Source organism: Rattus norvegicus, chromosome X (genome assembly GCF_036323735.1).
Source record: "Rattus norvegicus strain BN/NHsdMcwi chromosome X, GRCr8, whole genome shotgun sequence".
Lineage (NCBI taxonomy): Eukaryota > Metazoa > Chordata > Mammalia > Rodentia > Muridae > Rattus > Rattus norvegicus.
This window is the reverse complement of record NC_086039.1, coordinates 2,680,828-2,697,444: the sequence shown is the minus strand read 5'-3', so window position 1 is coordinate 2,697,444 and position 16,617 is coordinate 2,680,828. Positions and strand designations below refer to the sequence as shown.

At 40.6% G+C, this 16,617-nt stretch overlaps 1 protein-coding gene across 2 annotated transcripts; it reads left to right on the top strand.

Annotated features, from left to right (window-relative positions):
• The first annotated feature begins 3,853 nt into the window (after positions 1–3,853).
• LOC120099294 (rho GTPase-activating protein 20-like) lies at positions 3,854–16,054 on the top strand. 2 transcript variants are annotated; one of them, XM_039100439.2, is made up of 6 exons: positions 3,854–3,990; positions 5,245–5,429; positions 6,649–6,798; positions 9,801–9,842; positions 14,461–14,555; positions 15,968–16,054. In XM_039100439.2, coding segments are annotated over exons 2-6 (438 nt in total). In that variant the 5' UTR covers positions 3,854–3,990; positions 5,245–5,280; the 3' UTR covers positions 15,970–16,054. The 2 variants fall into 2 exon arrangements, with proteins under 2 accessions (XP_038956367.1, XP_063136611.1); XM_063280541.1 differs by having other exon boundaries at positions 3,855–3,990; positions 14,461–16,054.
• Positions 16,055–16,617: the final 563 nt, after the last annotated feature.

Here is a 16,617-nt window from a genome sequence, read left to right as displayed (position 1 = left end):
TATTATCCTTTGTAGTGCTGGATTTGTAGAAAGATATTGTGTAAATTTGGTTTTGTCATGGAATATCTTGGTTTCTCCATCAATGTTAATTGAGAGTTTTGCTGGATACAGTAATCTGGGCTGGCATTTGTGTTCTCTTAGGGTCTGTATAACATCAGTCCAGGATCTTCTGGCCTTCATAGTTTCTGGCGAGAAGTCTGGTGTGATTCTGATAGGTCTCCCTTTATATGTTACTTGACCTTTTTCCCTTACTGCTTTTAATATTCTTTCTTTATTTTGTGCGTTTGGTGTTTTGACAATTATGTGACGGGAGGTGTTTCTTTTCTGGTCCAATCTATTTGGAGTTCTGTAGGCTTCCTGTATGTCTATGGGTATCTCTTTTTTTAGGTTAGGGAAGTTTTCTTCTATGATTTTGTTGAAGATATTTACTGGTCCTTTGAGCTGGGAGTCTTCACTCTCTTCTATACCTATTATCCTTAGGTTTGATCTTCTCATTGAGTCCTGGATTTCCTGTATGTTTTGGACCAGTAGCTTTTTCCGCTTTACATTATCTTTGACAGTTGAGTCAATGATTTCTATGGAATCTTCTGCTCCTGAGATTCTCTCTTCCATCTCTTGTATTCTGTTGGTGAAGCTTGTATCTACAGCTCCTTGTCTCCTCTTTTGGTTTTCTATATCCAGGGTTGTTTCCATGTGTTCTTTCTTGATTGCTTCTATTTCCATTTTTAATTCCTTCAACTGTTTGATTGTGTTTTCCTGGAATTCTTTCAGGGATTTTTGCGATTCCTCTCTGTAGGCTTTTACTTGTTTATTAATGTTTTCCTGTGCTTCCCTAAGTGTGTTCAGGTCTTTCCTGAAGTCCTCCAGCATCATGATCAAATATGATTTTGAAACTAGATCTTGCTTTTCTGGTGTGTTTGGATATTCCATGTTTGTTTTGGTGGGAGAATTGGGCTCCGATGATGGCATGTAGTCTTGGTTTCTGTTGCTTGGGTTCCTGCGCTTGCCTCTCGCCATCAGATTATCTCTAGTGTTACTTTGTTCTGCTATTTCTGACAGTGGCTAGACTGTCCTATAAGCCTGTGTGTCAGGAGTGCTGTAGACCTGTTTTCCTCTCTTTCAGTCAGTTATGGGGACAGAGTGTTCTGCTTTCGGGCGTGTAGTTTTTCCTCTCTACAGGTCTTCAGCTGTTCCTGTGGGCCTGTGTCTTGAGTTCACCAGGCAGCTTTCTTGCAGCAGAAAATTTGGTCTTACCTGTGGTCCCGAGGCTCAGGTTTGCTCGTGGGGTGCTGTCCAGGGGCTCTCTGCAGCGGCAGCAACCAGGAAGACCTGTGCCGCCCCTTCCGGGAGCTTCAGTGCACCAGGGTTCCAGATGGTCTTTGGCTTTTTCCTCTGGCGTCCGAGATGTGTGTGCAGGGAGCAGTCTCTTCTGGTTTCCCAGGCCTGTCTGCCTCTCTGAAGGTTTAGCTCTCCCTCCCACGGGATTTGGGTGCAGAGAACTGTTTATCCGGTCTGTTTCCTTCAGGGTCCGGCGGTGTCTCCGGCAGGGGTCCTGCCGCTCCTGGGCCCTCCCCCACGGGAGCCCAGAGGCCTTATACAGTTTCCTCTTGGGCCAGGGATGTGGGCAGGGGTGAGCAGTGTTGGTGGTCTCTTCCGCTCTGCAGCCTCAGGAGTGCCCACCTGACCAGGCGGTTGGGTCTCTCTCTCACCGGGTCTGGGAGCAGAGAGCTGCTGCGGGCCGGGATCCGCGGGTGTACCAGAGAGTTTCTAAACCTGAAAAACAACTTCATCAAAGTGGCTGGATATAAAATAAACTCAAACAAATCAGTAGCCTTCCTCTACTGAAAGGATAAACAGGCTGAGAAAAAATTAAGGCATTGATATCCTTCACAATAGTCACAAATAATATAAAATACCTTGGTGTGGCTCTAATCAAGCAAGTTGTATGATAAGAACTTCAAGTCTCTGAAGAAAGAAATTGAAGAAGATCTCAGAAGATGGAAAGATCTCCTATGCTCATGGATTGGCAGGAATAATATAGTAAACATGGCCATTTTACCAAAAGCAATCTACAGATTGCTTCAATGCAATCCCCATCAAAATTCCAATCCAATTCTTCATAGAGTTATAAAGAGCCATTTGCAACTTCATTTGGAATAACGAAAAACACAGGATAGTGAAAACTATTCTCAACAATAAAAGAACTTCTGGGGAAATCACCATCCCCAACCTCAATCACTGTTACACAGCAATGGTGAAAAAAACTGCATGGTACAGAAACAGGCAGGTAGATCAATGGAATAGAGTTGAAGACCCAGAAATGAACCCATACACCTATGGTCACTTGATATTTGACAAAGGAGCTAAAACCATCCAGTGGAAAAAAGACAGGATTTTCAACAAATGGTGCAGGTTGTCTGCATGTAGACGAATGCAAATAGATCCATTCTTATCCTCTTGTAGAAAGCTCAAGTCCAAGAGGATCAAGGACCTCCACATAAAACTGAAACTAATGGAAGAGAAAATGGGGAAGAGCCTCGAACACATATGCACAGGGAGTGTTCTGTTCAGGAAAATTTCCCTGTGCATGTGTGTTCGAGGTTCTTCCCCATTTTCTCTTCTACTAGCTGCATTTGTAGCAGAGGATGGCATTGTCTAGCGTCAATAGGAGAAGCCCTTGGTCTTGTGATGACTTGTTTCCCCAGTGTAGGGGAATGCCAGGGTTTTGAGGTGGGAGTGGATGGGTGAAAGTAGGAGCACCTTCCCAGAAGCAGGGGTAGGAGAGAAAGGGAATGGGAGAGGAGAGAAAGGGGAAAGCATTTGAGTGTAAATACATAAATACCCAATAAAAATGGGAAAACCTCTGTACATATTATTATAATTACTAGATTTACAACATCACCAAACTGGAGGCAACCACAATGATTTCAGTAGTGAAGCAAAGAGCAGTATCAAGGAATATGTGTTACACAGGCATGATGTATATGCAATACTCTGTAACTGAACTTCCATTGACAACACAGTCATATGAATCACCGAGTGAACCTCCAATTATGCTGATTGAGAAAAATTACAAAAAGGCAGTGTATGCCCTTTGTTAATGAAATATGGTGTCCTTGAAAACACAGTGCTAGAGAAAAGAAGAATGAATAAACATGTACTGGTGATTAAAAGCATGGTCAATATCAAAAGGTCAACCTTTATGACTGTACAGAAATAGAGCATTTTCGCTGTAGTGTGAACATCCTATCTTATTAGTATCAGAATTAACATTCTGGGCCTGTAATCAGATACGGTTTGTTCCCATGGACTCATTGATAATGTTTAGGCCCCAATGAGGCAATATTAAAGGATGGTAGCACTTGGGAATGGGACCCCTTTGAATTGAATAAGGTTTCTTTTCTTCTGGATCTTGTGTTAAGCTTTATCATTTTCAGAGATAAAGACTAGTCTCCTACTCTGCTTGACTTCCCATCTCATTGGGTGCTCTCTCAGAAGCTCCCATTTGAAAGGTGACAGTTCACTGTGACCTGACATTATCAAAACTGCTCTTACCAGGTGTCAAATCATTTAATCAAACATCACTTACCATTCTAGCCATCACAACAGGGATTACCACACTATAATCTGTACCGGATTACGAGACTGCACTAGAGTTTGGAGATAAGGTTTACTATTGATTTGAATCACTATAAACATTGAGAGAATCTGTGCTACTCCTTTGACTACTGTGAATCTCAAAATTTCTCAAACATAATTTTTATTAAGCCAAAATTCAATGGAAATGAAATAAATGTGACGCCTTTTCAGTTACAACATGAGGCTTAGAACCATGACATCACTTTGGTCTGTCACCATGACTCCTGCAGAACTCTCACACTTCAGCAGTTGGTCTGCCAACTGCTGTAGTTGTCTTTGATGTTTAGTGCCAAGGAAGAAGTAGAGTTTCAAGTCCTTTGAAAGACTACCCGGTCCAGGATCCCTGTGAAGGTATTCTCCTTTCAACACCCATTTTCAACCTGAGGAGAACCTGGTGGTTTAAGGAAGTGTTTTTATTTGTTTCCTTCAGAGCACGTGAACTAATTCTTAACATCACCACTGGCCTCATGAAATGTAACTCCTGTTTATAATGTTCAGTGCTGTTCAACTCAAGAAGGCAACATTTATTCTGTTAGGGAGACATGCTCAGGGCTACAAGTCAGATAAATATCTAGGGGAACATCTGAGTTATGAGAGCAGTTTTATGTTCTTTCCTATCTAGTAGTTTTCCTTATTGTGACAATAGACTCTGGTTGACAAAAGATCAAATTTCAAGAAATATATTAAGATGTCTTCTGTTTCCAGAAATAGTTTGATGTTTCAAATGTTACTTGATTTTTCATAACATCTGTTTTCAAAATCTGGATAGAATTGAATTTCCTGTAATGGTTACTTATCTGTGTTGTCAAATAACCTGAAAACAAATTAGAACTATTTCACAATCACCCTACCAATGTCTTACATGTGTACAGATGTCCCCCTTTACCTTTACTTTCACTGGTTATTCGTAACTTAACTTATAAAAACTACTGCCTCTATCTGTCTCCTTTGAAAGCTATGGCTTGTGATTGGGCAGAGTAAACCTTTGTTCATGTAAATATTGAGTTTATAGATATAAATTAGAAAAAAAACCCTCCACGATCTTGATTTTATTTCCTTTAAACTTACTTAAGACAATAGACAAAGTAATGGATTTTACTGTAGTATTTTTTGATATATAAAGCTTATTTTGTTATTTAACCCCATTCAATGTGTCAGACCATTTAAATCAGTAATAATTCAAAGTCAGGCTTCATGTGAAATTTAGTAGATCTTCCTAATTTTTTAATTTAAATATTAATAGGTCAGTAAACACATGAGTTTTCAGACTTCAAAATCTACTATATCACCATCACCAGGGTTTGGAGATTTAAAGACACACTGTATAGACAGAAAGATCTTCTCAGTAATGAGTTTCATTATGGCATTTTGATACATTGATCTAATTTTATTTTATTTCTATTCACCTCCATTCAATACACACACACACACACACACACACACACACACACACACACGCACGCACACACACGCACGCACACACACGCACACACAGTAGTGGAGATTGGCTTTAACAATTGAGACTGTTTTAATTTCATGTCAACCTTTACATTTATCATGTAAAATGTATTCCATAAACTATCTACTGATTATCTGTTCTGTTAGTGTTTGGCCTGTACCAGGAAAAAGCTTTCTCCTCACATGGAAACCCACGGTGAGAAAGCGACACTATTTCATGGCGTACGTGGAAGCTTGCTGCTCGAAGGGCCCGTGGAATTCAGAAGAGGCTGGAGGAAAAAGAAGCGCCATCTCTTCTTGTTGAATGATCTTTTGGTTGTGTCTAATAATATGTATGTGTTTATGTAATCCTTTTCTCCTTGGGAAAGGTGACCATTTCACCAGTCCATAACTGTACAATAATATAAAGGGTTTTTTTTTTGTTTTCTTTTTCTGGCAAGCAATTTGTCCCTGCTTCTTAAATAAGAATTAGTGAAAGGTCTATTTTGCTGTCCACTCCTGTGGAGAATACGATCAAGAATAAAGAAAGCGCCAGGCATGTTGGCACATGCCAATAATCCCATCACATTTCTGGCTGATTGAGGGAAATTCCAAGTTTAAGGAACTCATTACCTGTATAAAAACATTTTTTCTCCAAATTAAATATCGCTAAATATGACTGACAGGTACCCTCTTGATGCATGTACCCTCTTGATAAATGTATGCTACATAGACGTAAAGGCCGCATGTCACTCCACTTGTAATAAAGTCATGTAATTTCTCCATTTGCTCTCAAAACAAAGACTAAATCCAGTATAAAAGGTAACAGCTCTGGCAAGGAAAGAAAAGGAAGTAGAGAAAGATTGCAGACTTACTCCACAGAATTTATGTCAGCAGATGCTGTGAGAAGTGGGTGAGAACCGCAGGGCCCTGGCCATATCGAGCTGTGGCTGGCAGTTGGGCAGCCTAGGTCACGGTCTAGACCATTCTCTAGTTTATTGACTGCTTTCAGAGTTGCCTCAACTGCAAAGTAGGTCTGGAGAAGATGAGTTTGTGCAGTTATTTGAGGAATGCAGCATTCAATGACCTTAGAATATATGAAATATTTCCTAGCATGTGGCTGCTGCTCAGAATTGTTATGGGATGGGACAGCTGTCTCTTGCTTTTATATAACTTTCGTGGTTTGGCTTATAAGAAAGGAGGACATCATAGACCTTCGGGAAATAATGAGGAGAATTGCTGACGTGGAATGTCTAGCCTCACACATGTGGAGTCTAAAATCTTCACCTTTTAAAAATACACAGTACAGTAATCTTAAACACTTTTATGTTGTAAAATACCAGACAATCTCTGGCTTTTTGTGGTGATGGAAAAGTATATTTAGTTTGAATGTGATATAAACTTTCCTAGCTGCAAGCTTTGTTGAGAGCCATCTACCTTCAGATGAGCTGTGCCTGGATGATAGAGACGGATGGGTGGCCCTCTGCTCTGAAGAGGAAGAGTGGTATTGCCGTGAGCAGTTACACCTACATTGCAAAGCAAGCTAATAGAGCTGTTTGATTCCCTTCCTAGACACAAGAAGAAGTTTAAGATAAAATATATCATCCCACTGAGTTACCTCTGGATTTGTGACTATGCAGACCTTGTGGGAGGAGACAACAGGACTGCCTCCAAGTCCATCTTCCTTTGCTGGCCCATGGAAAATTTCGTGGCCACCTTCTGGTAAGACCTAAAGCTTGGACCTGCATTAACAAGCTGCAGGCTGTGGAAATCCAGGGTCAGCTTCACACTCTTTAGCAAACAAGGAACCTATAGTTTTTTGTTTTTTTTTTAAAGAATCTGTTTTTAGGCGATTGTGTATAAACTGTTGAGTTTTCCTGGCCTGTGTTGACACTTGTTTCCCCTCTACCTCCCACGATGCTGGTTTTTGCATATTAATGTGTATAAATGGATCAACAGTGGGCAGGCTGGGAGAGATTCCTTATATTTTTATCAGCGGAGTTTGAAAACAGTTGTACAAGGTGTGAAAGGTGGGGGCTGCTAAGGTGCTGTAAAGGTTGTGGGCTGCATGGATTTACTCCATGGTCCTCATCTCACAGTGGTCTGCTATTATGGGAGCTCTAAAGCTACATGAGTTTAATCTTTCTTTTCCAGTGATGTTGGGAAGTCCAGGTTAGTTTTACAAATTTATGTTTATTCCCAAATGGATTTTTCTAAAGAATAGTATTGAATTAAGAAAATAATTACATTCCCAAGTGCTGGGCTTTGTTGAGTTTTTCTGCATGCATCCTTAGGTAGACTGAGGAAAGGGATTCTGGCTGGGCACCCTGAACCTCCTGAGTGGGTCTTTTGGATGCAAACTGACTTGCTAACTCTACCCAACTCTGTGTTTCAAGCACACATCAGCTTTTATATTTGTTATTTACATAAAGAGTTCTTCGTGTGCACGTGGTATCCTCCTCCCCTCCTTCCTCCACCCAAACCTCCAGCATCACCACAGAGCCAAACCAGCTAGCAAAGATACCTCTGTGTTTACTGAACTTTGCATAGTTTGTGACTCTGTAAATGACATAGGGTATCCATTTCCACAGCATTTCAGAAAGAAGTTTATGCTTGTCATTCTCCTAATATCTACTTTCTAAAAACCCATTGGCTAACTCATTGTAGATAATCCATTATTGCCACTTGTCCCAGTCTGCATAGGAGAGGAAGTATTTTTAATTAAGGATATATGAAATCTTTCTTGAGAGCATTTCTATGAAGCTTTTTTAATGAAGGAGGTAAAATTTGAAATTATTCCTACACAATTTAGAATATAATTAGCATTCAGTTAAATGTGTCCTAGGAATTTTTAGGCATGCAAACCACCAAATGCCTCTGAGGCTTCAGCTATGTCTGTTTTATAATTCCATGTTACTAAATGTGCTATGCAGGTCTATATGTAGGTTAGGGCCATAGGAATTTCCAGCGTTTCTAATGTAGCTGGTTACAAACACAATGCCGGTAGGAAGTGTGGGAGCAGTTAATGGTAGACTCAGTAAATTGCCACTCCTTGGAGGAAGAAGCTGCCCATGATTCCATGGGAAGTTACAATGAATTTCCATGTGACTGTAGCCTCAGTCCTGGGTGTAGCACCCAGATTAAAAAAAAATCTGTGCATCAATGTTGTTAAAAGCATGAATCATAATTTTCTAAAAGATGGAAATATCACAAATATTGAAACAAAGGACTGGAAGAGCGTGAAGGGGCTCGAGACCCCATATGAACAACAATGCCAACCAACCAGAGTTTCCGGGGACTAAACCACTACCTAAAGACTATACATGGACTGACCCTGGAATCTGACCTCATAGGTAGCAATGAATATCCTAGTAAGAGCACCAGTGGAAGGGGAAGCCCTTGTTCCTGCCAAGACTGAACCCCCAGTGAAAGTGATTGTTGGGGGGAGGGCGGTAATGAAGGGAGGACGAGGATGGGAAGCCCATATAGAAGGGGAGGGAGAAGGGTTAGAGGGATGTTGGCCCGGAAACCGGGAAGGGGAATAACAATCAAAATGTAAATAAGAAATACTCAAGTTAATAAAGATGGGAAAAAAAGAAGAAGAAGAGGAGGAGGAGGAGGAGGAGGAGGAGGAGGAGGAGGAGGAGAAGAAGAGAAGAAGAAGAAGAGAAGAAGAAGAAGAGAAGAAGAAGAAGAAGAAGAAGAAGAAGAAGAAGAAGAAGAAGAAGAAGAAGAAGAAGAAGAAGAAGAAGAAGAAGAAGAAGAAGGAAGGAGAAGGAGAAGAAGGAGAAGGAGAAGAAGGAGAAGAAGGAGAAGAAGGAGAAGAAGAAGAAGGAAGAAAGAAGAAAGAAGAAAGAAGAAAGAAGAAAGAAGAAGAAAGAAGAAAGAAGAAAGAAGAAGAAAGAAGAAAGAAGAATAGAAGGAAAGGAAAACGCCCCCTGGTGTATGAGCCAGGATTTGCTGTTTGGATAAGAAAAGCGCGTTCTTCCATGAAATAATGCTGATGCTCACACCACCCTGCGAATGTGACCGATGTCGCTTGATGGAAACACTCAAGCTACATGCAATTTCATTAAGTGTCAGAAATGATGGTGAATACTTGGCTCTTTTAATTACAGTTCTAAATGCTACATGAAGAAGCAGAGGGCTTGTTAGGAGTTAGCGCTAAATGAATTGTTCGTTATGAGACTCTCGGAAATGAAAGCCTGTTTTCGTGAGAACTAAAGTCACATATTACAAATTCTGTAGTCTGCATAAGAAAATAAGTCACAGGATTCTTTTTTTTTCCTTTATCGGTCTTCTTTAAAAATAGCTTGTGATTTCTCCAAATGTCAATTGCTTTGCATGTGATTTAATGTGAATAGGGACATGACTTCATATAAACCCAGCCTCAAGCTGTTTGGACACTGTAAGCCTTAATTACACATTTATACACAGGAAACTAAAGCTTAGGGCAGTTGATTGCCCAGACATCAACAAGGCTCTTGTTTCATAGTTACAGTCCGGTCTTTAAACTCCCAATCGGCCTTCACAGTAGTGAACTTTCTATCATATTAGGACACCAGTTAAAGAATTGGTCAATGAAAGCCCAATTTTGTAGAAGACACAAATTACACCTGTACCTCATTGGTAAAAACTGACTTATAATATTTTTATGTTTATTTTAAACATCTTAGCATAAATATTTCCCACATTCTAATTTTTTCTCACTTTTTAAATTACAGTACCAAGGAACAGAAAAAATGGTGGTGGTTTTTCCTCCAAAGGTATTTTCTTTTTTTTTTTTTTTTTTTTTAAGCGAAGCAAAAATATTCTTTATTAATTACTAATGGTGTTTTATATAGATTTAATAACCCTTTTTGTTTATATCTGTGAGATGGGGTCTCAATGTTTAACCCAGGCTGCCTCCAAGCCCCCAGAGTACTAGGATTAGAGATCTGCACTAGCATGCCCAGCTTACTAAATAACCTTTTCTGATAATTCTGGAGCTCTATGACATATACAATTAAACTAATTCCTGGGTTGACCAGACGGTAAAGATTGGGAACCAGTAATTGGAGGGGCAGGTTGACAGAGGTTTTCATAGAGCTCTTGAATTCACTTCTTTGAACCTCTTACCTCAGCCCACCAGAGTGATGGAGAGTTGGTGGTCTGAACCACCACACTCAAGGGTTTTTTGTTTTGTTTTTCATTTTTTGTTTTCTTTGTGGTTCTGGGGACCAATAACTTGATTGTCTGTGATGTTAGTTCCCTTCTAATTTGCCTTCCCTCTCCCTAAGAAACTGCAGCTTGGGTTGTCTGCTTAATTTTTTTTTTGTTTTTTTTTTGTTTTTTTTTTATTTAGAGAATACTTTATTAGTTTTTGTAATCAAACCCACGTATATAAGACCTTACATATTTAATACAGTGTGTTACCCCTGTACAAATGGAAAAAACTTAAGTTCAACATTTCTAGACCAATATGGCTGTTAATTTCTGTACAGTGCCAACTCAACACAGTAAACGGGGATACTTTTTTCGAAAGTTGACAGCACAGGTAAAGTTTCAAAAAATTCAAATTATATATCTGTATATATATATTTATATTTATATAAAAAGACCAATAATAGCAGTGTGTTATGCATCAACAGCAGCAACAGCTTTTCCAGGTTCTGCAGTCATCTGAACAAAACTGTAGAGACATCCAGCACACTCCATTAAAAAAAAAAAAAGTAAAAAAACAAAACCCGAGAAAACAGCACAGTTCTGTTACTCTTGTGGTACCTGGCACCATTTTTTTTTTAAATTAGCTTCTCAATCATCATCTGGAAAGAAAACATTCTGAGCAACATCATTAAAAACAGCTCTGATAAAGCACGGTCACTACTACGTATCATAAAGCAGGTACAAGCTATTTTACATCCACAGAGGTATGATACAGTACTGTCCTACATCTATAATACTAGAGGATACAATTTAAAAGGCATTATTTGAGACTTGATTCTACTTTTCCAGCAGAGGGCCCAAAGGATGGTGTGACACAGCTTTGTAAAGAAACATACTCTAGACAGGATTTCCTTTCACTAGTGGCACACTTCTAAGGATTCATTCTCTCCATGAATGTCAGCTAAAACCGTTATTAAAAAAATGAAATATCCCTAGAACAAAACCGTATAACCACCGGATTCACATGAAGATGTCCTAGTGGAGACAAGCTGGACCTCACCTTACCAACAAGCTATCAAATCTGTTATGTTTAAACAGTGAGACCTCCAAGGAAGGAGATGCCAAGTAGTGCTTCAAAGCTTCGGACCACAATCAAACACAGCATCCTTTTCAACAGAAGCAGAAGCTCATCTGAATATGCTCATGGATGCTGACATCAACATTTAATCATCTCCTCACTCATCCAGGAAGAGGGGGAGATCAGTTACTACTGTACTTTAATGTGTTCAACCAAATCACCATATTACAAAAATAGCAAGCTGCCATAATAAAAAATAAGGCTCCTCTATCCAGCACCAGATAGCATCATTTTACTTTCAAGCCTAGAAATTGCACACTTGTATATAAACCAATCGAAGATGAGGATTGAGAGTTCATCTTGGTGGATTTTTCCTTTGATGAATATGAAGTGTCCTTCCTTATCTTTTTTTGATGACTTTTAATTGAAAATTGATTTTATTTGATATTAGAATGGCTACTCCAGCTTGCTTCTTCTGACCATTTGCTTGGAAAGTTGTTTTCCAGCCTTTCACTCTGAGGTAGTGTCTGTCTTTGTCTCTGAGGTGTGTTTCCTGTAGGCAGCAGAATGCAGGGTCCTCATTGCGTATCCAGTTTGTTAATCTATGTCTTTTTATTGGGGAGTTGAGGTCATTGATATTGAGAGATATTAAGGAATAGTGATTATTGCTTCCTGTTATATTCATATTTGGATGTGAGGTTATGTTTGTGTGCTTTCATTCTCCTTGTTTTGTTGCCAAGACGATTAGTTTCTTGCTTCTTCTAGGGTATAGCTTGCCTCCTTATGTTGGGCTTTATCCTTTATTATCCTTTGTAGTGCTGGATTTGTAGAAAGATATTGTGTAAATTTGGTTTTGTCATGGAATATCTTGGTTTCTCCATCTATGTTAATTGAGAGTTTTGCAGGATACAGTAACCTGGGCTGGCATTTGTGTTCTCTTAGGGTCTGTATGACATCTGTCCAGGATCTTCTGGCCTTCATAGTTTCTGGCGAAAAGTCTGGTGTGATTCTGATAGGTCTGCCTTTATATGTTACTTGACCTTTTTCCCTTACTGCTTTTAATATTCTTTCTTTATTTTGTGCGTTTGGTGTTTTGACAATTATGTGACGGGAGGTGTTTCTTTTCTGGTCCAATCTATTTGGAGTTCTGTAGGCTTCTTGTATGCCTATGGGTATCTCTTTTTTTAGGTTAGGGAAGTTTTCTTCTATGATTTTGTTGAAGATATTTACTGGTCCTTTGAGCTGGGAGTCTTCACTCTCTTCTATACCTATTATCCTTAGGTTTGATCTTCTCATTGAGTCCTGGATTTCCTGTATGTTTTGGACCAGTAGCTTTTTCCGCTTTACATTATCTTTGACAGTTGAGTCAATGATTTCTATGGAATCTTCTGCTCCTGAGATTCTCTCTTCCATCTCTTGTATTCTGTTGGTGAAGCTTGTATCTACAGCTCCTTGTCTTTTCTTTTGATTTTCTATGTCCAGGGTTGTTTCCATGTGTTCTTTCTTGATTGCTTCTATTTCCATTTTTAATTCCTTCAACTGTTTGATTGTGTTTTCCTGGAATTCTTTCAGGGATTTTTGCGACTCCTCTCTGTAGGCTTCTACTTGTTCTCTAAGGGAGTTCTTTATGTCTTTCTTGAAGTCCTCCAGCATCATGATCAAATATGATTTTGAAACTAGATCTTGCTTTTCTGGTGTGTTTGGATATTCAGTGTTTGCTTTGGTGGGAGAATTGGGCTCCGATGATGCCATGTAGTCTTGGTTTCTGTTGCTTGGGTTCCTGCGCTTGCCTCTCGCCATCAGATTATCTCTAGTGTTACTTTGTTCTGCTATTTCTGACCGTGGCTAGACTGTCCTATAAGCCTGTGTGTCAGGAGTGCTGTAGACCTGTTTTCCTGTTTTCTTTCAGCCAGTTATGGGGACAGAGTGTTCTGCTTTAGGGCGTGTAGTTTTTCCTCTCTACAGGTCTTCAGCTGTTCCTGTGGGCCTGTGTCTTGAGTTCACCAGGCAGGTTTCTTGCAGGGGAAAAGTTGGTCCTACCTGTGGTTCCAAGGCTCAAGTTTGCTCGTGGGGTACTGCCTAAGTCCTCTCCGCGGCGGCAGCAACCGGGAAGATCTGCGCCGCTCTTTCCGGGAGCCTCCGTGCACCAGGGTTCCAGATGGCGTTTGGTGTTTTCCTCTGGCATCTGGATGTGCACAGAGTGCAGTCTCTTCTGGTTTCCCAGGCGTGTTCGCCTCTCTGAAGGTTTAGCTCTCCCTCCCACGGGATTTGGGTGCAGAGAACTGTTTATCCGGTCTGTTTCCTTCAGGTTCTGGCGGTGTCTCAGGCGCAGGGATCCTGCCGCTCCTGGGCCCTCCCCTACGGGAACCCAGAGGCCTTATACAGTTGCCTCTTGGGCCAGGGATGTGGGCAGGGGTGGGCAGTGTTGGTGGTCTCCTCCGCTCTGCAGCCTCAGGAGTGCCCACCTGATCAGGCGGTGAGGTCTCTCTCCCACGGGGTTTGGGAGCAGAGAGCTGCTGCGGGCCGGGATCCGCGGGTGTCCAAAGGTATTTTCTAATGTTCATATATTAATTCCTTAGTGATAAAGGAATGGCAGTCTCTGCACACCAGTGACCCCAGAAAAGTGCACCATTTCTTAGTAAAATTGTCAGATGCATCCCTCCCCCCGGTGTGGCTTTACTAGATGTAAAGCCTGGTTGCTGCTATCTGTTCTCTAGTTAAAACATACATTTTATCTATTACTTGAGGAGTTCTGGTTGACAAGATCATTGTTTTCTCTTCAGTCTACACATTAGAGTAAGCAGTTCTCCACGGACATATATCATTCCTTCCAGCAGAGTTACTCTATCATGCAAACTCAAAACATGTGATGCTTTCCGCCCTAGAAATTAGGAAGGCTTTTGGTTCTTTCCATGAAGAGCAAACTTCTGGTGTTGGGATTTGCTTCTTAAGCTCACATCGCATAGCCATGCCCTGCCTTCCGAACCACGTCTTTTTTGATGAAATATTCTTGGCATACTTCTCAATCCACACTTCATCACTGAGTTTACACACTTCCATTCACAAGAAAAGAGACGAAAATGTTAGCAATGATTCATTTGACAGTGAGCTACTAATTGCTTCCTGTCATTGTTCTGTGTGTTTGTGTTGCTTTTGAGCAGATACATCAATGAGGCCAAGATGAATGGCGAGAGTAAGAGTGCTGCACTGCAGATGGTCACAGAGGACATCCGACGCTGCACCAGCGCATGCGCCTGTAAGGCCAAAGAAGACAGTTAGGGTTCTTGACTAGGGGAGCAAGGTCAACAGAATGTATAAGAATGGGGGAATGAAGGGTGGTAGAGTAGGGGAGAGAGGCAAAAGAAGAAGCAGGAGAAAGGGAGGGAGATAGATTTCAGACACTACTGTGTGGAAAATGTAGATGTGTATGTCATGCATGCATATATGTGAAAAGGACTAGGAAGAATGAAGGAAGAATAAATTGAGTTAGCTGCAGTTCTAAAAAAGTAAGTAGTTCATATTAAATTTAAATTATTATAAACTGTTCTAAATTTAATTTACAAATTAAATATGTCTTATTTTTTATTCAAGTATAATTATAAATATGCAGGAGTTATGAGATAGGGAGACTACTATATACTATTAATTATACATATTTACGTAGTTGGTGACATTTTTCAGTTTTACCTTTTCTTCTGCTATTTCTTTCTCTCTGACTCTCTGTACATTGTACATAAGTCAGGTGCATAATGATAGCTCTTTATTCTCATCTCCTCTTAAATATAAGGATAACTTATTATATAACTACCATTTGAGAATGTGTCTGTGCACGTGTGTGTGTGTCTGTGTGTGCATGTGTGTGCATGTGTGTGTCTGTGTGTGTACATGTGTGTGTCTATGTGTATATGTCTGTCTGTGTGCATGTATGTCTGTGTGTCTGTGTGCCTGTATGTGTCTATGTCTGTCTGTGTACATGTATATGTGTGTGTGTATATGTGTATGTGTCTCTCTGTGTGTGCTTGTCTGTCTGTGTGCAGGTATGTGTGTGTATGTCTGTGTGTGTGTGTATGTGTGTGTTCATGCCTGTGCCAAGGCATCTGTGGATATTAGAGCACATTTTGGATTGACCTTTCTGTCCAAATTTGTTGAGGGATCTAACCTTAGTCAACAGGCTTGGTGAAGGATTCTATACCTGCTAATTCCTGATCTCAGCCAGAGAAAACTTCTCTATCCACATTCTGAGCATATGTCTAAGATGGACTACTTACTGATTGCTTTTACACAAGATATCACCTCTGCTCTTGAATTCTTTGATACTTCTTTTATTCTTGGGCCACAGTTAGTAATGTGAAATCAGTGTCAGGTGGCTCAGGTGACATTTTTGTAAAGAGCATTTGCTTGGGATATAGTACATTTATAGAAATAATCCTTAGCACTAAGATTCTCTCTCTCTCTCTCTCTCTCTCTGTCTCTGTCTCTCTCTCTCTCTCTCTCTCTCACACACACACACACACACACACACACACACACACGGGAGGAGGTAGACACACACAGACAGGTGGGCATAGAGGGAGCTAAGGCCAGACACACAGAAAGGCAGAGATAAAGACTGATCAATTTATCCTAATCTAGACTTTTCCTTTATCTCCTTAAAAATCACACCTACAGAGACATCTGCTGCTGTCTTTGCCCAATCCAGAGGAAGACTCCCATTTATTCCCTCCAGGATAAATAAAATATTATTTGTGTTGAGAATTTGCTGTCTGGTTGTGTTTTGTGCCAACTCTGGAACCCCCAAATTTGGTGACATGACTCAGATTGTGACAGGACCCTGATCAGTTCTGCACTTTCCAGATCATCTAGTGCCTGCTCCCTTCACCCAACAGAGGCTAACTGGTGACTTTCCCCTTACTAGCCATCCAAAACCTTCTGTAGAACATTGGGTAATGACCCTTGAGCATCTGGCGTCCCAATCTGTGTTCTGGGAATGGGAAGCACACACCTGACTTTGACCTTCAGCAGCTCCTGTGGACTCCCTCAGATGGCTCCCAAGCCCATTCCTCTCAGTTTGGCTTGATGTTTTCCTTTCACGTTTGGGGGCTATACTTCTGGAATTCAGTGTCTGCCTTTAACTATCCAAAAATCCTCTCAAAGGTCCCTGGATTTCTCTTCAGACTATTATGTCACCCTCTTGGTGACAGAGCTTGGATGATGATCCTTCCCTCACAGGTACCTCCATATTGGCCACTCTAGACCATGAGGGATGATGCCCTTGACTACTCACTTTGTCTCCCAGTCACCATTAGCAAAAATATTCA

Coding starts and splice junctions, on each gene's coding strand:
- LOC120099294 (XM_063280541.1), top strand. CDS start 5,281: ATGGAAACCCACGGTGAGAAAGCGACACTATTTCATGGCGTACGTGGA. Junction 6,799..9,800: donor AATTTCGTGGCCACCTTCTG/GTAAGACCTAAA, acceptor TTTAAATTACAG/TACCAAGGAACAGAAAAAAT. Junction 9,843..14,460: donor TGGTGGTTTTTCCTCCAAAG/GTATTTTCTTTT, acceptor GCTTTTGAGCAG/ATACATCAATGAGGCCAAGA.